Genomic DNA, 25869 nt, shown 5'->3' with positions numbered 1-25869 from the left:
GAAGGGCATCTAGTTTGTTTCCACAGTTTAGCTATTGTGAATTGTGCTGCTATAAACATTGATGTGGCTGTGTCCCTGTAGTATGCTGTTTTTAAGTCCTTTGGGTATAGACTGAGGAGAGGGAAAGCTGGGTCCAATGGTGGTTCTATTCCCAGTTTTCCAAGGAATCTCCATACTGCTTTCCATATTGGCTGCACCAATTTGCAGTCCCACCAGCAATGTATGAATGTTCCTTTTTCCCCACATCCTCTCCAACACTTGTTGTTGTTTGTCTTCATAATAGCTGCCATTCTGACTGGAGTGAGATGAAATCTTAGAGTAGTTTTGATTTGCATTTCTCTGATTGCTAAAGATGTTGAACATTTTTTTATATATCTGTTGATTGGTTATATATCTTCTTCTGAGAAGTGTCTGTTTAGTTCCTTGGCCCATTTATTGATTGGGTTATTTGTTTTTTTGGTGATGAGACTTTTGAGTGCTTTATATATGCTAGAGATTAGTGCTCTAATCTGATGTGCTTATGGTAAAGAATTGTTTCCATTCTGTTAGCTTTCTATTCATCTCACAGATTGTTTCTATTGCTGAGGAGAAGCTTTTTAGTTTAAATCCATCCCATTTATTGATTGTTGGTTTTAATTCTTGAGCTATAGGAGTCTTATTAATGAAGTTGGGGCCTAATCCAATATGATGGAGATTTGGGCCTACTTTTTCTTTCATTAGGTGCAGGATCTCTGGTTTAAATCCTAGGTCCTTGATCCACTTTGAGTTGAGTTTTGTGTATAGAGAGAGAAGTTTAATTTCATTTTGTTACATATGGATTTCCAGTTTTCCCAGGATTATTTGTTGAAGAGGCTATCTTTTCTCCAATATATGTTTTTGGTGTCTTTGTCTAATATGAGATAACTGTAATTAGGTGGGTTAGTTTCTGTGTCCTCTATTATGTACCATTGGTCTACAGGTCTATTTTAATGCCAATACCATGCCATTTTTGTTATTATTGCTCTGTAGTATAGTTTAAGGTCTGGTATAATGATGCTACTTGCTTCACTCTTCTTGTTAAGGATTGCTTTGGCTATTCTGTGTCTCTTGTTTTCCAGATGAATTTCATGATTGCTTTTTTTAAATGTCTATGAGGAATACCCTTGGGATTTTGATTGGGATTGCATTGAATCTATATAGTGCTTTTGGGAGTATGTTCATTTTGACAGTATTAATTCTGCTTATCCAAGAAAAAAGGAGATCTTTCCATCTTCTAAGATTTTCTTTAATTTCTTTCTTTAGCATTCTGTAGTTTTCATTATAGAGGTCTTTCACCTTTTTTGTTGACTCCCAAGTATTTTATTTATTTATTTTTTGAGGCTATTTGTAAATGGGGTGTTTTTCTAGTTTCTCTTTACCAATGCAAATTTGATGGCATCTTTATTTCCTAAGTTGTTGTTTTATAAATGTTCCCAAATTTTCTGTATTCAACCAAAAAATCATGGCAACAAAGTAGTGGAAAAGCAGCATAGTTAAATTCATCACTAACCTGCCATTTGCCATACCAACAACCTTTAAGCTAACTTTTGTTTCCTTCTGCATGTTCATACATCTGATATCTATCTATCTATCCATATATATATGGATAGATAGATAGATAGATATTGACCCACTGATAAGCCCAAAAGAAAAACAATTTTAGTGATGTGTCTTATAGAAGAAACTTTGCACTGGAATACATTATTTTGGAAGATTTTTAAAATCCTTTCAACTGCCACCCAGCCCCCTGCAAAAAAAAAAAAAAAAAAAAAAACTACCATAAATGGGATATAGTGATTATGATTACTTGGTTAAACTTTTTACTTAGTCTTCACAGACTCAATGTTATATTGTCTTCTCAAAGTGTTGTTATGTCTGCTCTTTGACATTTAATTTGTGAGAATACAGTGTGTTTAATTTCTGTCTATCCTTTATTCTATCTGGATAGATAATGGTTTATCAAAGATGTAGCTGCATATTCATATGGATAGATTTTATCCATATGAAATGTTATGGTGGCAAAAATTACCAAGGGGAGAAAATTCTTGAAAGACTCATGGCTTGAGTGAAATTAAATGATTAAAAATTACATTCAGGGCTGGGGTTGTGGCTCAGCGGTAGAGCTCTTGCCTAGCACGTGCGAGGCCCTGGGTTTGATCCTCAGCATCACATAAAATAAATAAATAACATGAAGATATTGTGTTCAATTACAACTAAAAAATAAATATTAAAAATTACATTCAGTTTATAAAAATATGCTGTTTACTATTATGAATGGTATGAGACAGTTTCCATCACCATAGTGAAATATTTGAGGTAACTAACTTCATGAAGAGAAAGATTTATTTGGTTCACAAAATTTTAAAGATTCAAAGTCCAAATAGCCTAGCATATGCTCAGCAGCCCCCTTTGGCTGCCTCATCTCATACCACAGATGCCATTGTGAGAATGTGTGCTGGGAGCAAACAAGTGATTACATCTCAAAGCTAAGCAGAGAGAGCTGGGCAGGGCCAAACTTGGATGTATAACAACCCTCTTTTGAGAACTACCTTCTGAGGACAAACCCCCACAGACTAAAACCCCTGCCATGGAGCCCCAGGGATTGAACTTGGGGGCACTCAATCACTGAGCCACATCCTCAGCTATTTTTTTTTTTTTTGTATTTTTAAATGTAGAGACAGGTCTCTCACTGAGTTGTTTAGTGCCTTGCTGTTGCTAAGGCTGACATTTTTAACTGGCAATCCTCCTGCCTCACCCTCTGGAGACTCTGGTATTACAGGCCTGGGCCATCGCACCTGGCCAACTTCTTAAAGTTCCAATAGCATCTCTTAATAGTTCCACTCTGGGGAGCAAGTCTTAAACATATGGACTTTGGGGGCATTAGCTATATTCAAACCATAGCAAATGGTATACATCAAATAATTCTAAAATAATAAAAAAGTGACATAACACAATTTTTATTGAGATACTTTAATTAGCATTTACATTTTAAAATTTATGGACCATACAATGTATAACTTCTACATATTTTTATACTTTTATGTGTGTTTGTGTGTGTGTGGGTGGGGGTACTGGGGATTGAACCCAGGGCCTTGCACGTGGTAGGCAGTTGCTCTACCATTGAGCTACATTCCCAGCCCTTTTCATTTTTTACCTTGAGACAAAGTTTTACCAACTTGTCCAGGCTGACCTCCAATCTGACTGCCTTAGTCAGAAGAGAAGCTAGGATTATAGGCATATTCTACCATATTCAGCCTATAATATACATTTTGTATTTTAAAAATTACATATTTTATGTCAATTGGTTTGTTCAAAGAGGATATAGTAGTCTTCCTAAAGTTATAAAACTATTGTACTCTCCTAATTATCATATAAACTGTCTATTTCTCTATGTGTTTAAGCATTTGGAAATTTTTAGTAATTGTTTTTGGAAATTACATTGACAGTTTTCATAATCATCATAGTCTAACAATAAAATCAGCATATTTTGCTGGGTGTGGTGGTGCATGCCTGTAATCCCAGCAGCTTTGGAGGCTGAGGCAGGAGGACGGTAAGTTCAAAGCCAGTCTCAGAAAGGGCAAGGTACTAAGCAACTCAGTGAGACCAGGTCTCTAAATAAAATACAAAATAGGGCTGGGGATATGGCTCAGTAGTTGAGTGCCCCTGAGTTCAACACCCCATACCAGAAAAAAATTAGCATATTACTTATAATTACATCCCAAATTCATGTGTGTTTGAAAGTGAACATACAGGTAATAAAAAGAAATTCCAATGACATGTGTACTTTTCATTTCTGAATTACTCTATTACTTAGAATGCAAGAAGGCCCTAAATGATCCCACTTGCTTTCCCTAAAGCCCATTGCTTTGCTTATCACCAGGTTGCCTCCATTTCTTCTTAAGAGTGTCTGGAAGTTCTCCACCATCTCTCCTACCTTACTCATTTTCACTCCCAGCATTCGAGCATGGCGTAGCTCCTCCCCTATAAACAAAAATGAAAGTAGAACACTGTTCTTGACTCAGTTTCCTCTTCCACCTCCACCTACCATCCTACTTTTTTGTTTTCCTTTCTGGAATACATCCTTGATGAATAATCTATATTTGTCATTTTAGTTTCCTCTTCATCCTTTGTTTCTAACCCATTCCACTCTGCTTTCCTAACTCCATGAACCCAATTCCACCAAAATTGCCAATGTCCAATTCACCAGCATCTGCTCCATGTTACATCCATTGGTCCATTCTCATTCTTCTTTTAACTTGGCCTTCCAGTGGCGTTAAGAGTGGAATGCTGGTTCTTCCTTCCTGTAACTTTTCTCTCTTGATGTTCAGGTTATGCCAATTTCTGAATGTTCTTCTCTCACTTGCTGTTCCATCCAGCCCATTCACTGGTCCCTCCTCTTTTCTCACTAGGTGTGCCAGGGCTTATGCTCGGTGCTTGCTCTCTATCACACTGAGTTCATGGGTAATCTCATTCAGGGTATTGCCTTATATATCAAGTCTCTGTCAAATCCTGAATTGATATCTCCATCCCAGACTCTTTTCTGATCATCAGGCTTAATATTTGATAGCCTACATGATAGCTCCACTTGAATGTCCCATGCACATCTGAATTTCAGCAAATCCATAAACCCAGTCCTGATACTTCCATACAAACCCTTTCTGCTCACAGCCTTCCCACTTCAATTAATGACAACTCCAGTTCTTTTGTTTTTTGTAAGTCGAACATTATACATTCACTTTTGAGACCTCTTTATTTCTTTTACCCCACAAACAATGTATGATTTGTAACAATCCTCTTGTCTCTGCTTTTCAAATATTTCCAGGATTGTAACACTTCACACCACCTCACCACCTCCTCTTTGTCTTAGCATCATTTCTCACATGGTTATATAATCTGTATATTAATGTCCCCCAAGAGTCCATGTGTTTAAAGGCTCTGTCCTTAGGATGGTTCTATTGGGAAGTGGTGTAACTTCCCAATATTGTGTCCTAGTAGAATGCCTTCAACTCACAGGAAGCATGTCTTCAAAGCGGGTTGGGGGATCCTGGCCCTTCCTCATTCTTTGTTTTACTTTGGGGTCATGAGATGAGTGGTTTTGCTCTGCCACACACTCCATATAATGAATGTTTCTTCTTCATAGACTTAAAAGAAACTATCATGGTCTGCTACCTCCAAAACTGTGAACCAAAATACTTTTTTTTTTTTTTTTTTTGTCTTTTAAGTTGATTATTGTATTTGGTCATAGTATCAGGCAACCGGATTACCACAATTGTTTCGTAAGTGGTCTTTTTTCCACTCTCACCCACCCCTGGGAAAACACAGCAGTTGGAGTGATCCTTCTAAGTCATACTAATGTTATAATCAAAGCCTGCAGTGATTCCCATTTCATTCTGAGTCAAAGCCCTACTCTTAAGGATCCCACATGACTAGGCCCCTATATTTCTCTGATCTCATCTCCTCCCTCTGGCCATCATTCTCCTGTTCCCACACTGACCTCTTTCCCTTTTCTGGAACACCTGTTCCTATTCCTGTCTGAGCACCGTTGTACTAGCTGTTCTTTCTGCTTGGGCAGCCTGTCTTCCAAGTGACAGCATGTGTAGCTAAATGCCACCACTTTCAGATTTTTGCTGAGTCGGTATTTTTCCCTAGGAGAACTCTCTGTGCCCCTTCTGCCACACCCCCAATCTTCCTTCCCTTATCTATTTTTCATTTTTGCTATGGAGTTTATTACCATTGAATATATTCTACAGTTTACTTATTCATTATTTTAATTTTGGTTGTTTTTCTTCCCCAGCTAGAGTAACTTTCAAAGGGCAGAGATATTTGCCTGTTTTGTTTACCAATATATCTCAAGCACCTAAGACAGTGTTTGGCTCATTATACAAGGTCATTTCTTAATGAATAAGATGGTGTTGAATTGGATCTTTGATTATATGGCCATACAAAGACTGAGGCTACCAAGTGCTACTTTTGGACTACCCAAAGTATTTCAGACTATCTCTACAGAATGTATGCTGGCCCCTTCCAATCCCACAAAGACATCCTTTGAACTCTGAAGCCTTGTCTACCTGTCTTAACTTCAATCTGTCCTCCCTTTTCTTTTTCTAAGGTCAAAATCTGGATCCTGGAATTTTCTATTTCCTTTTTGAAATGGTCTTCACTTATTCACAGAAATTCCCCAATGTTCTTAATTTCTTTGCTCAAGACCCTCACAACTTAATCTCATAACTGGACTTTGTTCCCCTGTGCAATGGAGCTAACAGGAAGGGTGGGAAAGATTGACCAGAGGTATCTGTTTACAGGACAAGGGTGTTTTATCTTGGTCAAGGATCCAAGTGACCATGCATACAAGCCATATTTTGCATCTTATCTTTATACCTGTAAGAGAGACCTTGTCAAGGGTTTTCCTTAAGTTCAGATATACTATATTTAAAGCATTATTGAAGTATTCTGAAAAAGTAGTTATGTGAATGGCTGAATAACTGATCTATGTTACTTACTAAATATCTAAAATGAAACAGTAAATGAAATAGTTTGATGTTTCTTTCTCTTGTGTGACCCCATGGTTCTATCCTGTGTTATCACAGTTTTTATTCTCCTATGTGCTGCTCTATGTACATTTTTCCCATGGACTATGTGGAACATGGTGATTCTCAATAACAGGGCTGTGCTCCTTGGGTCTGATCTGTTGAAGCAATGACTTAGAGAAGTGAACGGAGGATACCAATAAGCCTTCATTTTTAAAAAGTATTTCTTATATTTTCTCAATACTGGACACCAGAAGGATGGCCTGGAAGATTGTGATTTCTGTGTATTGAGGATTCATTACAACCCAAGCACCTTACAGACCTCTTGTTTATATCACTTCCATGCCAATTCATTGTTAATGTAGACTTTATTTCTAGAGATTTAAATTTAACTATTTTCATTGTCAACTTTGAGCTAAGATCATTAGACATTTTGGAAAGGGGAAACTAAAGCAGTTACCTTATTAATATTTTATAAAATAAAGGTCTTGTCCTCTCAGCAAAACAGCAAAACAGCAAAACAGCAAAACACTTCTTAGGTTAGTGCTATTTTTGTAGCATTCTGTGTTATAATTAAATATAGGTAAAATTGTTCTTAAATTGTATGGAGGGTATGTCTATAGTCCTGAACTTGGGACTTCCCATAAGGTTAAGGGTGATATTGTTTAGCAATGAGTTATGCATTTTTGTCCTTACACAAATAAAAACCAGAGGAACAGGTGTAGACTGGGAAATTGAGGCTTTTTTTTTTTTTTTTTCACTGCTGGGATCAAACCCAGGGCCTTGCACAAATGCTCTACCACTGAGCTATACCCCTAGCCTGAGTTTGAGGTTTCTGTAGCTCATGGTAACAATATTTTACTAATATATGGAAAAAATAGAGATGATGGTATTGTTTAAACAATTTGAGAATATCCCAATGTTTAATAGGTTCTGCCACTGCTCAGTAACATGAGGGAATGAATGTGGGGTGGGCATCTTTGGGAAGGTTTTCTGTAGTTAAAAGGGGCTAATCTTGGACATTTTCTCCATGTGCTGTTATCCCAGTTAAACCAAAATTTTTCATTATAGTTTTAACAATCATCAAGAATTGTATTTCTTAAAAATGGAGAAAAGGGACTGATTAAGGAGTGTTTTAGGGAATCTCCTGTCCATCTTGCATGCTTGTAGGGACATTCCTGGTCCTGTTGTCATAACTGTAGTATGCAAAGCCCAATCTACTCTAATTCTGGCAGCTCCCCCACCTTTTTTATTGGTTTGTTTTTGCCTTTCCTCTGTTTAACTTTTGTTACTAGACTAAAATATTTTTCTAATGCTCGAAAACAATTTCACACCAAACTCTGTATGTCTTTGTAATAAGAACTGAAATTTCATTTTATTCCTATTATCTTTACAAGTTACAATATGTGATATGTACAGGAAATGAATTTAAAACAACCAACAGGGGAAGATATTCTATAATACTTGATCCAGTGAAAAATAATTTGCCTTCCTGGAATTTTGTACAATAAAATCTGAATTTTGTTTCTGGGAAGTGTTGGTTTATGATTGTCAAAGCAAAAGTTTCACCCAAATATTACATAATATTCTTTGGAACATGATTTTGTGCCATGATAATTATATTGTTCTTTCCCAAAATGTGAGGATTTTATGTGTAAAATTTAAAAAATTTAAAATTTAAAATATATATATATATATATATATATATATATATATATATATATATATATTTTTTTTTTTTTTTTTTTTTTTAAATTGGAGGGCTGGAAGTTAGGTCCGGAATAAACCTGTGGAAACCAATGCTAGAATAATTTTCTCTCTCTGGCCACCTCACAGCTATTCCAACATGAAACACACTAAACCATAAAATATGTACTAAAAACATTCTACAATGTTCTGGCTTTTCACATGATGGAATTATTACTTAATTTTTTTTTTCTTCGAAGTTTGAATTGTTGGTTGCTCCCGCTTGACAGGCGCCTTTAATACCTGCTTAGGCTGTGGATACAAAGGTATTCAAGAACCCGACAACACTTGCCCAATATTTCCGCTCCTGCATTTCAAGTGCAGGCAAAGACCTTTTGAAACTTGAACTGCTCTTCTGTAACACGGTGGGAGACCAGAGCTTCTCACCTGAATCTCAGGGGAGTAGGCGATAACCCGGGCCCCGCCCCCGCCCCGCCGGAGCCCCGCCTCTACTTACGAGCTTCCCGGCCGCACGGGGCGGGGCCGCGGACCGCAGCCAACAGGCAGCAATGGGCCTGGCGGGTCGCGGCTGGGTTGCCCAGGCTACCAGCGCGCGGCTCCGCCCTCACTTCCAGGGCTCTCGCTTGCCACCGAGGGCTGGCTGGAGTGGGACCTGGTCTCTGCGAGCAGCAAGAGAGCAATGACCACGTGGAGCCTCCGGCGGAGGCCAGGCCGCACACTCGGACTCCTGCTGCTGGTCATCTTGAGCTTCCTGGTGATCCGCAGGTGAGAGAGAGTCCCGCCCAGCACCTGCGGGACTGCGTTCACCCCAGCCCTCCATACCTCAGGTTCTCGCCTCCTGCAGTCCACGAATCCCGACTTCCCACGGAAGCGTGCCTAGACCCCTCTTTCTTGGAGCTCAACACCCTGGAGTCCCTCTGCGTCTCCAAGTACTCTGATCCAGGAGTCTGGGCGACACCAGGCACTGCCCTCCCCTAGTCGCCTGTGCATTGGAACTTCTCACTCCCTATCCCTATTTTCGAGGTTCTGCTCCGCGTTCTCAGCACTCTGGGAATGTCAGCAGAACTAACCTTCACATACTCCACCTAACCCCCTTCAGCTGTTCTCCCAGGCCCTCAAGAGTTTCCTCCCAAGCCTTCTGGGAGTTTCCTCTTCCCAGAGGTCAGCGCCTCAATGCCTACAGCGATGGCGGATTTAGCCCACTCAGCAAGGTCATAAGGACGTTGTCCATTGCCTTCCTGGATCCTCAGATCTGATGTATTTGCACGATGCTAGTATTGATAAGTGGCTCTCTCCACTTTCCCTCATTCACCAGCTGACTCCTCCATCCCTGCCCATTTAGAATTTCTTTCTTTCTTTTTTTTTTTTTTTACCCAGCACCTGTGTAAAAATTTTCTGGATTCTCTACCCCAGAATTTTTCTAAACTGTATTTGTTTTTAGCTTGGCCATCTTTCAGGTCATGCCTGGCACTTTTCATATTCAAAACCATCCGTGTTGCTGGGGAAGCCAGCAGCAGCATGCAATGATTTGGCACTGGAGGTTGGTGAGAAGCTGAAGGAGGAGACACTGGAACTGGTAGCAGGGATATCACCTCTCAGCTTTGTCATTGGCATCTTCTCTATCCCTTTACTTCATTTCTCTGAACTTTCCCCGGTGAGATAGGGATGTTTTTGATGGAGGTAAAGATCTAAATGTTTTTGCTGTCAGAAGAGCAATTGGAAACTTTATATTTACCATTTACACCTTCTTTGTTTTTTGTTTCTAAGATGAGGGGATGTCATAACAATGTTTGAAATAAGAAAATGGCTCTACTTTGGGGTGCAGAACACTTACAAGGCATTTCATTTCAACATTTGTTCTCAAGACTTTTCCCATCTTGGCCATGATCACTCAGTCATCCTCTTTGAAGACTGGACTGGCCCTGGCTTTTGTAGGGTGTTGAGCTTTCCTACAGGTGCTGAAGCTGATGCAACTCCCAGAAGAATTGCTCAGAACAGTGGCAGCAGGAGTGTCTTATATACAGCATGATGTCAAGGATCCTGGGCTCCAGAGAGAATGGGTTAGCTGTGTGCATATAGCCTGTTGTTGATCAGGAATACAGTAGTTTTGCATCAGACCCAAACTGAGGGCCAGCACAAATGGGCTTGAGATAGCATACTAATAGCCCCAGGAAAGTGTATGAGAAGGAGAGTGGGTGTTTGTTGTTGTTGGGCTAAATAGAGAGGAGGTGTCAGGCAGCTGAAGGTGAGTAGGTCTGACCTTCTCACAGGTGAGTTAATCATGTTCCTGCCCATGTGGGATAGCAAAAGAAGAAGTCAGGCCGGGGCCTATTGAGTTGCCTGGGAATGGCATTAGAGAATAAATAGCTGTGACTCAAGCCTGGGAATAGTTTGAAATGCTTAGGAAAGATGTTGTTTCTACTACCCCTCTTACTTAGCAGGTAAGACAGACCAGAGATGCTCTGAACCAGGTTCAAGACCATCTCTTAGGATCCTTTAGAATACACTTCTTGTTTATATTTTTGATTGTATCACCCTCCTAGCCACTTTCTGCCCAATTCCTTCTGTTAGACTTGGGCTGGATATCAGTGATTGTGAATTACTCTAGTAGCCTGGATGCTGGAGGAGAATAGACTCTTTGTCTTTCTCTCTTCTTGCCTTACCCCAGCTTTGATTGGGTCATTAACTGAGTGGGAGGTGGGGGCCTCTCCCAGCTGTTAGTGGGGAATGTTGGTGTGGCCCATGGAATATAGGTCACATGGAAACTGGCTTCTCAGTTCACAGCATTGTGAAGCCCAGTTGTCAGGATTCTCCCTTCTTCTGTACCCCAGAAGGCAGGTATGTGGATGGCAGAGGTGGTGATGGTAGCAGAAATAATTTAATAGTAATATTTCTTTCTTTTATTTTTTATTTCCCTCGCAGACTTTTCTTGGTTTGGCTCTTGGATAAACATAGTTTTTTTGATTACATGATATCTAAGAAATAGGAGGACTGGATTGACTTGAGGAGGATTTGAACCTTAGGTTTTTTTAGCTTGAACAATGGTCTTTCTTAAAAACTATCTTTTTTGAAGTATAATTTTCATGAAACAAGGTGGACATAGTTAACATAAAAGTTTGATAAACTTTGATATGTATATATGTATATCTCCATCTTTCTCTCTTTCTCTCTCTCTCTCTCTCTCTCTATATATATATATATATATATATATAGAGAGAGAGAGAGAGAGAGAGAGAGATGTATGTATGTTCACTGTTCACTCATCTGGGAACATACCATAACAATTAAGAAAGTGAAAATATCCTTCAGCCCCCACCCCCCCAAATATCCTTGTACCCTTTTGTCATCCTTCCTTCCCACAGTTTCCTTCTCCCCAGCCCCAAGCACTGTATATTAGTTTGTATTTTCTAGGGTTTTATAGAAATGTAATGTAAAATGAATATTTTTTTGCTTAGTTCCTTTTACTTAGCTTATTATCTTGAGATCTATGATGCTTGTATCAGTGTGAGTCAGACCATTGAGCCAATTGCCTTCCTCTTTCTTCCACTCAATCTGTAAACAAAGAATGCCTGCTGGGGATGTAGCTAAGTTGGTAGAGTGCTTGCCTCACATGCTCAATCTTTAGCACCACCAAAAAAAAAAAAAATAATAATAATGCCTGCTTGATATGATCAAGGCAGTATGATTGTATTTTCCTTAATATAAATGCATTACTGAACAATAATTCAATCAGCTCTGCATCTCTTACAACTGAAATTTTAGCTAGAAAATACTGAGAGAAAGGAAAGCCTCCAGTAGGCAACCAGCATTAGGCTCCTGAAAGATTTGTTGATTTCTCCTTTCATCCCTGTCATTCTCTGTTCCTGAACTGCCATTATCTGGATTCTGGACACCAAGCACTTCCTGTAAAAAAGAAAAGGGGTAGAGGAATTCCATTAACTCTTTCCCCTTGGTAAAGGTGGATAACTTAGCTACGCTGGACTCTTTATTTGATCCAAATCGTAGCCTGTCTTCCAAAGGTATGTGAATGGATGGTGTCTCTTCCTGTGAGATCATTGATTTTATGAGCTTTGCCTAGATGGACTCAACTCTGTTTGGAGGCCTGAGTCACAGTCCTTGGAATGTTCAAACCCTTTGAATTCTGTCCTTTCATCCTCTAGAGGTGAATCTTTCAGCATTTGGGTAGTGCCTCTCTCAGCAGGTAATCACCTGTTTGACATCAGAGGTGAAGCAAAGCTCCCTGTGCAGTGTCTTGTCTTGCAGGAAAGGTGGGATGTTTGATTCACTTTGTGCTGTTAAGATGGCACCTGGACTCTTGCAGGACCGTGCTAGCCAATAACTAAAGGAGACCAGAGTTTTCTTGGAGAATTGACATTATCCATGAGTTTACAATTTAGGAGTTGGGAATACCCAGAAAAGTGGGGGCAAGGAGTTGCACAGACTAGGCAGCAGAAATATCAAAATACCAAAAGGTTCTTCCCACCTTAGATCAAGGAAGTAGCAAATGAAATGAAAGCACTTAGTCTTTGAAGCAATGATACATCGTGTCACCTCAAATGCTTCTCTGGAAAAGAATTCAGGAGATTCTGGAATGCGAAGACAAAAGCTTTGAGAACATCTTGTACCTGAAAAGGACCCTAGAGCCTATTTGCTCCCTCCACCCTTCTAACCTGCCATCTCCAGCAGAGGCAGTGTTCTTTTGGTATGGGACTATTTGCTTCTTTGTCTCCACTCAGTTTAACTTTTTCTTTTTCTTTTTTATTTATATATGACAGCAGAATGCATTATAATTCTTATTACATATATAGAACACAATTTTTCATATCTCTGGTTGTATACAGAGTATATTCACACCAATTCGTGTCTTCATACATGTAGTTTGGATAGTAATGATCATCACATTCCACCATCATTAATTACCCCATGCCCCCTCTCTTCCCCTTTAACCTATCTGCCCTGTCTAGAATTCGTTTATTCCTCCCATGCTCTCTTTCCCTATCTCAGTATGAATCAGCCTCCTTATATCAAAGAAAACATTCAAATTTGATTTTTTGGGATTGGCTAACTCCATCCACTTACTTGCAAATGCCATGATTTTATTCTCTTTTATTTCTGATTAATATTCCATGGTGTATATATGCCACATATTTTTTTTATACATTCATCTATTGAAGGGCATCTAGGTTATTTCCACAGTTTAGCTATTGTGAATTGTGCTGCTATAACCATTGATGTGGCTATGTCCCTGTTGTATGCTATTTTTAAGTTCTGTTGATATAGGCTGAGAAGAGGGGATATGGAGATTTCTTGGAAAATTGGAAATGGAACCACCATTTGACATAGTTATCCATTCAGTTTTAACTTTTCTTAAATCAGTTGCTCTGGATATTAAAGACCATTTTAAAAAACAGTGCTCCTTGTGTGGAACTTCTGGGATAAAAGAGAAGGGATTGTTTTTAGAGACTTACGGTAAGGAAGCAGATATTTTTTGACTGATGTCTGTTCATTGGACTCTTGGTGGATACTCATTCTTCTGTACTCTGACACTCAATAGAACAGTGGGGTTGCTCTTTCTAATAACAGATTGTGTTTATTTTAAAATTTCAATTCATAGGCAGATAATAAATAAATATGATGACTATTCAAGGATGAACGGGGATCTAATGAAGTGAAGCTCCCACTCTTGTCTCTTAGGGACCTTCTCTCTTCTCTCCCACCAGAGACTATTTATGAAAATGTTTTCTTTTGGAGGTATTGTATGCATCCACTTGTTCATTGGACAACAGTTCTCTATTGATGGGTATTGATTTTTAAAATATTTTGGCTACTAAAGTAAACCAAGTGAAATGAATATCTGTTAGATATATTTCTATAAGTAGAACTGCTGACCAAAACATTCATTTTAAATCTTCATAGTCATTTTCAAAATAGTACATGTCATTTCTGTTGGATTAGTATAAAGGAGATTCTAAGCTCAACTCCACAGCCTAACAGGAAGAAATCCTGTTTTATATGTGTGGAAGACAATGTGGATTCCTTGGGTCTTACAAGAACTAACCCATCCTTTTTGTACCCTTTTTAGTAAGTCCCATGTGATAGATTTTAAAATATATATAACACATTTATGTTGTTTTTTATTTCATGAGGTCATTGCATTCAGATTTTTAGTACATCTCTAAGATCAGAGTCTTATTAACTGTAGAGTCCTTTTGAGTTATAGGATTTTCACTTCTCTCTAGACTGAGATAATTGATCTATTTTAGTTTATCTATTTTATCTATGAGGCTATTAATGAAAAATTTCCCATAGTGAATGTACAGTGATCTAATAGTGGGGCACCTGGTTGCTGTTGTATGTGGTAGGTTACTGATGAAAGTTTTTGTTATTTTACATCTTAAGGTATTGGCCTAGCACATACTTCCTTTAGAAAGTCTTGCTCTCCAAACCACAGTATTATTTCTGGTCAGGTCAGTCACCTGGTCTGATTTGCAGGAGCCTGGGTATCAGCCAGTTCTGGCTTCCTGAACCTCATCAGGAAGAAGAACAGAGGTAATGGGATGCATTCATGCCTTAGACCTTGTGTCTCTGCAAAATGCATATACTTGCTTTGGGCTTGGCATCATCCAAGTCTTGTGGAGTATTTGATTCTTCTAGCAAAAGAACCCAAAGTATTGAGCTCAGATCAAGAGGCACATCTAAGCTGGGCCAGGCACACGGAGTGAATTCTATTTCCCTATGGCTACCATTCTTCACATCTCAAGGATTGATCCAAGAGGCAATACTGTGAGGTATAGGTGTTAAGAGAATGGCCTGGGCCAAAGATTAAGTACTTCCTTTCTTACACCCTTAAATTTCACTGCTAAGGGCAGAGAGAACAGAATTGACAGCTGTTGAGGGCAAATGGACATACCATCTAAAATCATGGTCTCCAGTTTGAGTGAATGAAAAAGTGACTGTTTTCTTGGTTAGCATGTTGATATGATGCCTGAACACAGATTCAGTTGAATTTGTTTCAGGAAGCCCAATTAGGAGCACTGTGTACCTGGAAATTGAACTTATAAGCTGTTATCTCAGATAACCAAGTGCATAATTTGTATAAAGTACTTGGGATCAGCAAGGACTTGTGTTTTGGGACTTGAAGGACTGTAATTGCAGACACCTGCTGCAGGTGTCTAGCTTAGCCATGCCCTTGGCCAACCTCATACTGCATGAATGTCACCTGATCTCTGCCTTAGGCTGTCCAACTCCGGCTTCTCATGACTCTGTCTCTGTTGTGTCCAATTGTATGGATCCTGGCTCATTCATGTGAGATCAGACTCTGCATGCTGAACAAATGCCTAAAGGAGATGACCATGATCCAAGTGACGCCTCCCAATCCCATCACTAGCCAGGGTTCTGATCAGATTTTGCAGGATTTATTGGTGACTTGGGAATGTGCAGTGCACATTCAAGATTATCCTCATTAGCATGCCTTATTCAAAGAGATTTTTCAAGGAGGTGACTGGATCTGATGTCCTCCAGCCACCCTGTAAGACCTGCTTTGAAACTTGAGAATCCATTCATGGTTCCATTCAGAGTGAAAGATGTGGAAACCTGTCACCTGTTTTTTTGCCCTCTTCCATTCAAACACATCCACCCAGAACTTCTTATGCCCAGGAACACCTTGCCTGCTAGAGCCTGCACTGTACCTTTTGTCCTCATGACTCACTTCAATGATTAAGAATGGAGTATCAGAAGACTTCACCCTCTACTCTACTTTCTCATCAGGAACAGTCTGATGAGAATTCTGTTCACTAGGTTGTGGTAGAGCTCAGTCTACTTTATGTGCTGCTCTTCACATCTTGTGGCCCCATCAAGAATCCTGAAACATTATGCCTTCTTCCAGGCACCTGGCCTTAGACTATGAACATGGCCACCTTGTTTTCTAGGTGGAGAAACAGAACATTACTGAGCAGTGAAAATCCAAGGACAGATTGTAGGATGGCAGCTGAAGCCTACTATGTGATGTCTGGTTCCCTACGATGATTGAAAAGTGGCTTCTCTAAAATGAAGCCAAATACTAAAGCAATAGAAATTCCAGAAGAAAGTGTTACTATAAGCTCTAGCTGCAAAGAATGCAAATTACCCTTGGTTTTGTTACTGGCAGCCAAGCCAGGGAAGCTGCCTGGGTCCCAGCTGACCCAATTCAGCTGCCTACTCACATAAGCAAATGATGTAAAAAGGAAACATGAAGTTAATGCAATTTGATTGGACTGGGGAGAAGCAACTAGATTGTTTCTCTGTAGGTCTTACAGAGGGGTTATAATTTATAGAAACAAAAGCCAAGTAATATATACACCTATATCTATGTAAGCTGTATTAGCCAGAGAACATGTCAATTTCAGCTTCATTGGTGCCAGCCTAGCCAGATGATAGCTGTTTAGTTTCCAATATCAGCACAAGGATGTTCTCTGTTTCAGTTTCAGCCAAGAAATTTTTATCCTGAATGAACAACTCACTAGGAAAAGCAATAGAAACAGGGCTTCCTCAGGATTTGGTTAGCTTCTGGGCAAATAGCCTAAATTTAAAGTCTCTCTGACCTTTAAACCAGCCAGACATAACCACACAGTTGATATTTCCTTTATTTTATTATCAGTGAGTTAATTGCTCAGGAAATTATGGAGCTATTCTTAATATGAAAATCATTAGTATTAATGATCATGATTAGTGTTAATAACCATTTTCATGGTGCTTTCTCATTTGATACATGAAGCTGTGAATTGCATCATTTCATTTTCTCATAGTGAATTCCTTTGAGAAACCCAACATTTATCATTCTCATTTTCTCACTGAATATATCTTTTTCAGCAAGGCTTTGAGGACATGCTATTAACCTACCAGAATATTTCCAGAAAAGAAATAGTCGAATTCTCTGGAATTTGGAATTTGATAACAGCTAACATTTTTTTTGTATGTAATGTTTATTTCCTGCCTTTTGATAAGACTGAGAAGAAATAGTTTTTAATAAAGTCTAGAAAATGGCAGAACATAAATACAGTAGCAAGGAGAAACTCTAATTAGAGAGAAACTATATGTATATGTGTATGTGTGTATATATGTGTGTATGTGTGTATATATATGTGTGTATATGTGTGTGTGTGTGTGTGTGTGTGTGTGTGTGTGTGTATGGTTGCTTCTGAAGCTTTAACTGTAGGATTAGGTTAAAAAGCAGTTTTTGATTCAGCAGGTTTCAAATAAAGCAGAGTTTTGGGCTTTTCTAACAAGCTGTAGATGAAGATACTCTACTGTCTACAACCACACCTGGAGAAGTCAGCTGATTGGTCATCTACAAGGGAATAGATTTAGGATATTTGGTAGTGGCAGGGACTATATTAGCATGAAGTTCAAAAAGAGCCCATCTCCATCCTTATTGACTTCTCTGCACTTAGTAGGGTGGGGAAACAATCATTAGAATCAGTGATGTGATGTGTGCTAAGTCAAGTATTGGAGATTGTGGTTTCCAAGTTCTGGCCAGGGAATAAATTTTGCTCCCTGCTGGAGTGATTATTGAATTGTGTCATCCTTATCTTTGAAAACAATGAGATTGCATGTGTAGGGCCATTTTCCTTATCAGACTATCAAAATGCCTCTGTTTTGAAGAATCTGTCTATCCATTTTTTGCTCCAATTAGCTTGGGGTGGGTCCAGCAGGTGCCTGGGAAAGGGGCCTGGAGAATACTTCAAGCAGGGAGGGCTGAACAGAAAGGAAAGTGTGTTCTTTGGAGCAGGTATGGTCAAAATCAAGGGAATTGTCTGGGGTGTGGGAGGCTTGAGATAGCCATTATGGTCATGAGCTTATAGCCAGCTGAGAACAAGGCGTTGTAAAGGAGGATCTAGATGGGGCCCTGGGGAAACACTGAGGCCTCGGTTGAGTAATCTAGTGCTTTATCTGCTAGGATAGAGGTCAGTAGGATTTTTTGAAAAGGGCCAGATATGAAATATTTTCAGTTTTGCAGCTTTATAGACATATTTCTGTAAAAACTGTTTATCTGTTTCCCAGAGCAGCCATATGTAGATGGTAGATGTGGCAGTTTACCAATACAACAATTTATGAATGCTGAAATGTGAATTTCATGTAATTTTTTATGTGTCCCCAAATATTATTATTATGATTTTTTTCCAGCTGCTTAAAAATGTGAAACTATTCTCAGCTTACAAGCCTTACAAAGACAGGTGGCAAGTAGGATTTGTCCTCTGTCTAGAATTGGTTAACCACTGTCAAAGGGATTGGATTGGTCTGATAGAATTTCAAGATACAGATCCATTATAAAATTTTATAAATTATTACACAACTTGGCACAAAGTCTAATACATAAAATATTATACACTAAAATGGGGGGGAAGGATTACATCATATTAGCAACATAAAAGCAACTGAGGCTAGTCTCTGCAATATAATTGTGAAAGCATATGCTAACATAAATTTCTTTTGTATAGTGATAATACTTCTTCATTGCACATTGTAGGGTATTTCATTTCTACCTGATCCTCATAGTAGCCTTTCTGAGAAGTTGGAATGGGCATCAGCCATATTTTAGAGGATCAAACTCATGTCCACAGTGTCATTAATCCAAGGTGAAAGTGCTACTCAAGGATTCATGACCAGATCATCCACTTCCAAATATTCTGTCTTTATTCCCCCATTTAGGTGGTCCTTTGGAAAAAGCAAGTCCTAAAATGTCATTTGCAAGTTACTTGTTGGAACAAGGACCTTTTCCCTTTAGAGAAAAAAAAAAAATGGTGATTAGGTCTTAGGTGACGGAGAAAAAAGCCGATATGTAGTCCTGTAGCTTCAGTGTAAGTTTCAAAGCTGTGGGCTTGCAAAGCAGCAAGAGGCAGGTTTAAAAAAAAAAAAAAAAAATATATATATATATATATATATATATATATATATATATATATATATATATATATATATATATTTCCACATTCCATGTGTGGCCCAGAAAACAAAAGGTCAGTAATGACCATCTTTGTATCCTGTTCCCTTGTCTGTGGCCATCAGCCCCCTCAAACTTGGGTCTCTTCCTCCTGTAAACTCAGGGAACTATTTTATGCAGAGGAGCATAAAATATGCCCAGCAATATGCCCTCTGGTGTCAAGAACTGTACTGAGAAGAGAAAAGGCACCAATTAAAATTTGCTTTTACCTCAAACTTACTTTTCATTTTTTTCTGTCTTCAACTTTTCTAAAATTTATGGCCACACATTTCCAGTTTCCCAGGTGTTCTGGCCAGCTTTCTCTCCTGGTCTTTAGGAGCCTAGGTGGAGGAGAGGGGGAATCCTAGGAACTCTGGGGTCATTGGGAACAATTAAAAGAAGTCCTTTTGGCCAACCCCAGAGATACTTTTTCATGGATTATAACTGTCAAACAGTCTTCCAGTCTGAGTTATGCTGGATTATCTCTTGACTGGTGCTTGATCTTCAAAAAATAACTTAATACCTGAAGTATTGAAAGGGTAAAGTTTTTAAACTACAAAGCCTAAGTTAAAATGTAAAGGATAAGATTAAGATTTGTTTCAAGTTCTGTGAAGTTTTTAAAGTTCTGTTAAGTTGCAATTTCCTGAAGTGAAATTAAGTTCTGTTTTCCTGGAACCTGCAATTCATGTAGAAGCTAAAAACAACCCCCTCCCAGAAATCGTGCAGTCCAGCATGGACACACTTCAGGGCCCAGACCCATCAGTTTGAATGTGTACCCCGCTGTAGGAATGACCAATCACCCCCGCCCGACCTGTTCCCGCCAATGAATGTGCTAATCATGTCTCAGAGTTGTTGTTCAATTTTCCCGCGCCTCATGATGATTTGTTCTGATGTATGCAAAGCCTGCGCCCTCCTCAAAAAGTGTACTTAAGCACTGCTTAACCTCAGCTCTGGGCTCTGGGCTGCTCTCCCCTCTTGAGAGAGCACGGAGCCCCAGCGCGCTGGATTGGATCCTCAATAAACCCCTTCTGCTGATTGCATGAGTCAGTCTCTTGGTGGTCTCTTCCTCCGACATTTGCGGGACCCTTACAGTATGACCAATGAATAGATGCTGTTTAACATGCATGCCTCTTTCCAGGTATCTGTAACTCAAGTCAGGTGAGAAGGCTCAGAAGTACTATTCCTAGTAGCTTCTGCTTTAATGTTTAGTCAGGTGGCCTAGAACACCTGGCCATATTAGGAGCCTGTGAGCTATAGCTGCTCTCCAGACCCTATTGCTAGAGAGCAGCCCCTTCCCATGTAGCATGACCCTGCTTCATCCTCTCTCCTTCTAGCACATACACATCTTCATGTTGAACATTGTGTTTGTCTTGTTCCTGACTGCAGCGTCACCTTGCTCTCCTCCTGCAGTGGGGCCCAGCCCTGTGAGTGTTGCTGAAGAAAGACACCTTCCAAGGTTTGACCAAGTTGGAGGGTGGGAGCTGGGCCTGACTGCCTGGGAGCAGGCCCTTTTCAGAGATGCTGAGGGCCTGTGAAGAAGGCAAGGGAGCCAGTTGCCTCGCTGCTGCCAGTGAGCTCCAAGGCTCCATCAGGGCATTTTCTCTTTCCAGGTTGGAGTGGAGTACTTTGATCCCTGCATGGCTCCGACATCGGCAGTTAGGGTTGCACACGAAAGGCCAACACTTTATGCTAGAGGATTCCATCTTCTGGATCTTTGGGGGCTCCATACACTATTTCCGTGTGCCCCGGGAATACTGGAGGGATCGCTTGCTCAAGATGAGAGCCTGTGGCTTGAATACCCTCACCACGTGAGTGTTGTGCCCCATCCCCTGCCACCAAACCTGGTTACCAAATAGGGGTTCCTGGTGTCTGCAGGAAGAAAAATATAAGAGGAGGATCCAGCCTAAGCTTTCTGCTTAGGTCTATGGAGTAAGAGTCTCCCTTCTTCCTAATCTCTACAGAACTCCCTATTAATAAGCACAAAAAGTTGTGAAATGACTACAGAGTCTAGAATGACCAGGTAACAATGTTGAACAAAAGAATAGAGTGAGAAAGGTAGGTAAGTGTACATGTAGGAGGGTTTTTCTTTTTTTCATTTTTATTTTTCTTATGTATGTTGTGGGGTAGCTGGTGAGGGTGGGGCAGGGAGAGGGGACAGTTGAACAACTGAATTTTGTTTTCTCACAATTTTGGATGCTAGAAGTCCAAGATCAAGTTGTGAACATGTTTGGCCTATCCTGCGGCCTTCTGCTTGGCTTATAGAGAGCTATCCTCTTCCTATGTCCTTGCATGTCCTTTCCTCTGTGGATCCATACTCTGGGTATATCTTCCTCTTCTTATAATGACCCAATAGATAAATTTTTAACAAGCAACCTGCCCAACCTCAGTTTGTACAGTAAATGAACAGAGTCTTCTTCAGGGAACAATCTGAGAAGCAATGTCCCACATTCCTTTTTTGGCATGATCCTGATTGCTGTGGTTACCATTTCAGTTCCTAGTGTGATTTTGGCACATGATGGGTATGCAATACGATGTTGAATGTGCAAATCATTTTAAAAATAGATTCATTTGTGAATAATATTGATCTTTTCATGGATTTTTTTCCCCTAATTTTCAACAGATACTTGGATGAATGTCTATAAAATAAAGTGGGTTATCAGGCTGGATTGTTCCACTTTTGAGAAAAAATACATTATTATAAATCAAAAAGATGGATTTTCTTTGCTGATTTATGAACTGGCTTTGAAGAGTTATAGGAGTGTTCTGAGATGTGACTGCATTTTTGAAAGAAATGTGGATAGCATCTCAGAACTCCTGAAGATTATGGGAATACTGCAGGATAAACATTCTGCTTTGGTAACAAAGCAGAACAATCTACATTTGCTGAAACATGAAACTCTTGAGAATGAATTGGAAGCCATAAAGCCTCCCTTCACCTGTGACTATTCTTTGCAGTTGGAGAAGGTTCTGTTAGGCCCATGATGTGGTGGTCAGGGAGGAGAGCAACTTTCTTAACTATTATAGTGCATGAGTGTTATCTCCCATCTCTTGAGTTGGCCTCCTTTAACAGCTTACTGAGTGCCATTATCTTTCCATTAGAAGCCCCATTCTATTGCAAGTTTTGGAAATATGGATGCTTTAGTAAAATAGGATTAATAACTGAAGTTTCTTTCTGCCCTACTTTTATCTCTTTTTCCAACATACTTACTTCTTTCTCACTGACAAGGGGTAGGGATGGCAAGCTGACCTGTGCTCATTGAGCCTGACTTTTTACTCTGTGTGTCTCATGCTTTACCTAAATCTTGTTGAACTTCTTCTTCTCCTAAGGAGATGCAATGTTAGTCCCCTGGGGGTTGCCTTGCATTCTCTTCTGTCCCAGATCTGTTCAGTTAGTTCTTGGTTCTGGTCCTGAACCCATTAAGAAGCATATCTTCAGCCATCATAAAAGAAACATATCTTCTTTTAGGGACAAGAAAGGTAATCTAGGAGGTGAAGTGGAATAATTGACAAAGTCTTGCCTATAATTATATTTTCTATTACAGCTATGTCCCATGGAACCTCCATGAGCCAGAAAGAGGCAAATTCAACTTCTCTGGGAATCTGGACTTAGAGTATGTGGTACTGCTGCTTCTGTGACCCGGCCCAGAGTGGGTGACAGACACATGGCCGCTTAGTTTAGACTAAGAACCCTAGTGGTATCTGGGCTGTGGTTTGAGAACCAGACAGGAACCAAGATCTGGAGCCTTGTTCTCAGGATGCTCTGAGTGGCTCTGTACCCAGAACTCAGTTGTTCTTCAGCAATGATGTGTTACCTGGGGGTGCTGGGCTGCAGCCTTTGACCCAGCCTCTCTATTGCAGCCTAGAGGGGCCAAGACCCTTGGTGCTACCTGACTCTAAGTGGGATCTAGCCACCTGGCTGGGGTCAGAGATACTCTGTGAGCTCTCAGGGGTATTGCTGGGTAAGAGGCTCTGCACCCTGATGCCTTTATTCCTTATGCTGCCACTGGAGCTGAGCTGATCCTGATTCTGGGAGCCAGTGCAAATGCAGCTCCCAGGGACACTGGCCTCTGACCAGAAGGATTCCCTTTTCTGGTGGGCTGGGCTGACCCTCCCCCACACCCCCAGTCTTCCTGGTTAAGAGAAGAAAGGGAATGAGAAGCTAGGTAACTCTGACACACTGTCAGGTGCGAGGCTCCCTCTTCATGCCACCTCCCTGTAGACTCTCATGAGAGGGCCTGACTTTGTTTATCTCCCTAGGGCCTTTGTCCTGATGGCTGCAGAAATCGGGCTGTGGGTGATTCTGCGTCCAGGTCCATATATCTGCAGTGAGATAGACCTTGGAGGCTTACCCAGGTAAGCCTGGCTGAGAGAGGCCAGTGTGGCTTAAGGGATTTCTGTGCTAATACAAAATATTCAAAGAATATTGATTTAGTTTGGTTTTCAAGGTATAGTTTTTATTCTGTGCTAAATTTCCTTTTCAGAATAAGTAGCATCCAAAAGGGGTAATTTTGAATGATATTGCAGTTATTGGCCTTGTAAAATTCCATTGGATTGTGTTAAGTGGCAAATAGCAGCAAGAGGATTGGACATTCTGGAGCTTTTTATTCTTCTGGGCCCAACTGTGAAGTTGAAACTCAGACAGATCATTTGTCTGCCCTTGGCTTAACTTTCCCTCACTACAAATGGAAAAATCAAACCTGCCCTATTTTTTAAGGATATTACCAATCATTTTTTAAAAGTTCAGTATTTTGGTAAAGTATAAGAGAAGCTTTTGTTTCTGTTTTGTCTTCAACTTTTCTAATGTCTGATCTTTCTAAATGTAATTTGTTGAACTACAAATCTGGACAAGGATCAGCTGGGATCCCATTCATTTCCTTATCCTAGTCATTACTGCCATTATTTTCCAGTAAAAAAAAAAAAAAAAAGATTTTCTTTGTTATAGTAAGTATAATCTTTCCTAGCCTCATACTGTACCAGATGGTTAGACCCAGGCTCCCCCACCCTATGCTGCCCCCAGAGAAAAGACTGATCTCGTTTTCCCAGAGTCTCCCGGGGAACTTTCTTCCCACAGCACAAGCTCCAAGGCCCTGCTTTGTTTTCTCTCTAAGTTTCCAGCTCCATCAGCCCTTCCCTCAGGGGCTCAGCCTCTCTGAGTTGGCATTGTGTTCGGAACAAGGCTGTGAACACAGCCAGAGTAGAGTCCCAAATCCCTATGGATTACAGGGTCGGTGATTTCTTGGAGCTCAGCTAGAGGAAGATAGGATTTAACAATCTTAGAAGCAGCAAGAAGCTCTGGACCTCAGACCTTCTGCCAGGCTCTATGTGGCACCTTTGCATTTACTAGGGTGTCCCTTGAGGCACAGCAGGGGAGGGTGAAGCCACAGTGCAAGTGATAAACTATACCTTTGATGAGGCCGGGAATGTGGAGATTAAGCACTAGGAGGCCCAGGTCTCCTCCATTTAAAAAAAAAAATTATTCTACTTTGTTATATATCACAGCAGAATGCATTACAGTTCATATTACACATATAGAGTACAATTTTTCATATCTCTGGTTGTATACAAAGTATATTCACACCATTCATGTCTTCTCTGACCTTGTTCAGGGTTTTGGAATCAGGACAAGGGATGCCCCAGAGCCTTTTGTTAGAAAATATGTTTTTTTTTTAGAATTTCAAGTGGGAAGGAAGTACTTGGACTCCTGTTTTAGAACCAAGCCATAGTACTGTGTTTCTTTGGGGGAAATCGTCATCACAGCAGTCAGGGTAGAGAAAGAAATTGAATCTTACTACTGCTGCCACTGGCCAAGCTCTGCAGGGCTGATGCGGCTCAGCAAAGAAGTCTGTGGTCAGCAGGGACACAGCCAGACTGCAGTCACCTTTCACGGGCTGTGCTGGCTCATTTTTCTGGATGACCCTGGAAGATTGTGACTGTGTCCTTCTCCAGCCCCAGTAATGATTCCTAACCCTTTTGGCTTCACCATTTTGTTGGGGAATAGTGATGGAAATGCTTGCAACCTTAGTCTTGGGTCCCATGAAAAGCTTTTCTTACTGTGTGGCAGTGATAGGTAGAGGTCTATAGCTGGAAAGCTGGAAATGACCTTCCCCCAGAGTTGTGCTAGTGGGTAGGGAAGCAATGGAGAGTGCAGGCTGACTCTGTTGCTTGCCCTTGAATCTGTCTGTACATCACCTAACATCCTGGTTGAGTGGAGGTAGTGAGATAGGAATGACTCTCAGCTCATCCTAGTCTCCAGAGTCATCCCTGAGTTCTCTGGATCTACTACCTTCTCAGCACCGTGAGCCTGCCCCAGGAAAACCCACAGATCCTGATTCTAATGATCCTGTCCTCTCCCTTTTCTTTCTAAGCTGGCTACTCCAGGACTCTGGCATGAAACTGAGAACAACTTACAAGGGCTTCACTGAGGCAGTGGACCTTTACTTTGATCACCTAATGTCCAGGGTGGTGCCCCTCCAGGTAAAAGCAAACGGACTCTTTGATATTTTACTTATCTTTCTTCTAGGTAGTAGGTAATCCTAGATAAGTTCTCAGACCAAGGGGTCCACAGTTCTTTTCAACACAGGAACACACTCTTCCTGACTGCCTGAGTTTTAGAATCAGAGGGACTCGTGATAGTTATCTTTTCAAAGAGCTGTGTATTTC

The 25869-nt window shown here is 40.3% G+C and overlaps 1 protein-coding gene across 1 annotated transcript in view; it reads left to right on the top strand.

Moving 5' to 3' along the window:
- The first annotated feature begins 8931 nt into the window (after positions 1-8931).
- The window catches only part of LOC143386578 (beta-galactosidase-1-like protein 2), a 37791-nt gene continuing 20853 nt past the window's right edge, over positions 8932-25869 (top strand). Inside the window, exons 1-8 of the mRNA XM_076841581.1 lie at positions 8932-9017; positions 9364-9463; positions 9694-9906; positions 20544-20665; positions 20820-21017; positions 22752-22820; positions 23467-23562; positions 25575-25683. Coding sequence (XP_076697696.1) covers positions 8932-9017; positions 9364-9463; positions 9694-9906; positions 20544-20665; positions 20820-21017; positions 22752-22820; positions 23467-23562; positions 25575-25683 — 993 coding nt within the window. The remainder of the gene's footprint in view (positions 9018-9363; positions 9464-9693; positions 9907-20543; positions 20666-20819; positions 21018-22751; positions 22821-23466; positions 23563-25574; positions 25684-25869) is intronic.

Source organism: Callospermophilus lateralis, chromosome 2 (assembly GCF_048772815.1).
Source record: "Callospermophilus lateralis isolate mCalLat2 chromosome 2, mCalLat2.hap1, whole genome shotgun sequence".
NCBI lineage: Eukaryota > Metazoa > Chordata > Mammalia > Rodentia > Sciuridae > Callospermophilus > Callospermophilus lateralis.
This window is presented reverse-complemented; position numbering and strand designations above follow the sequence as displayed.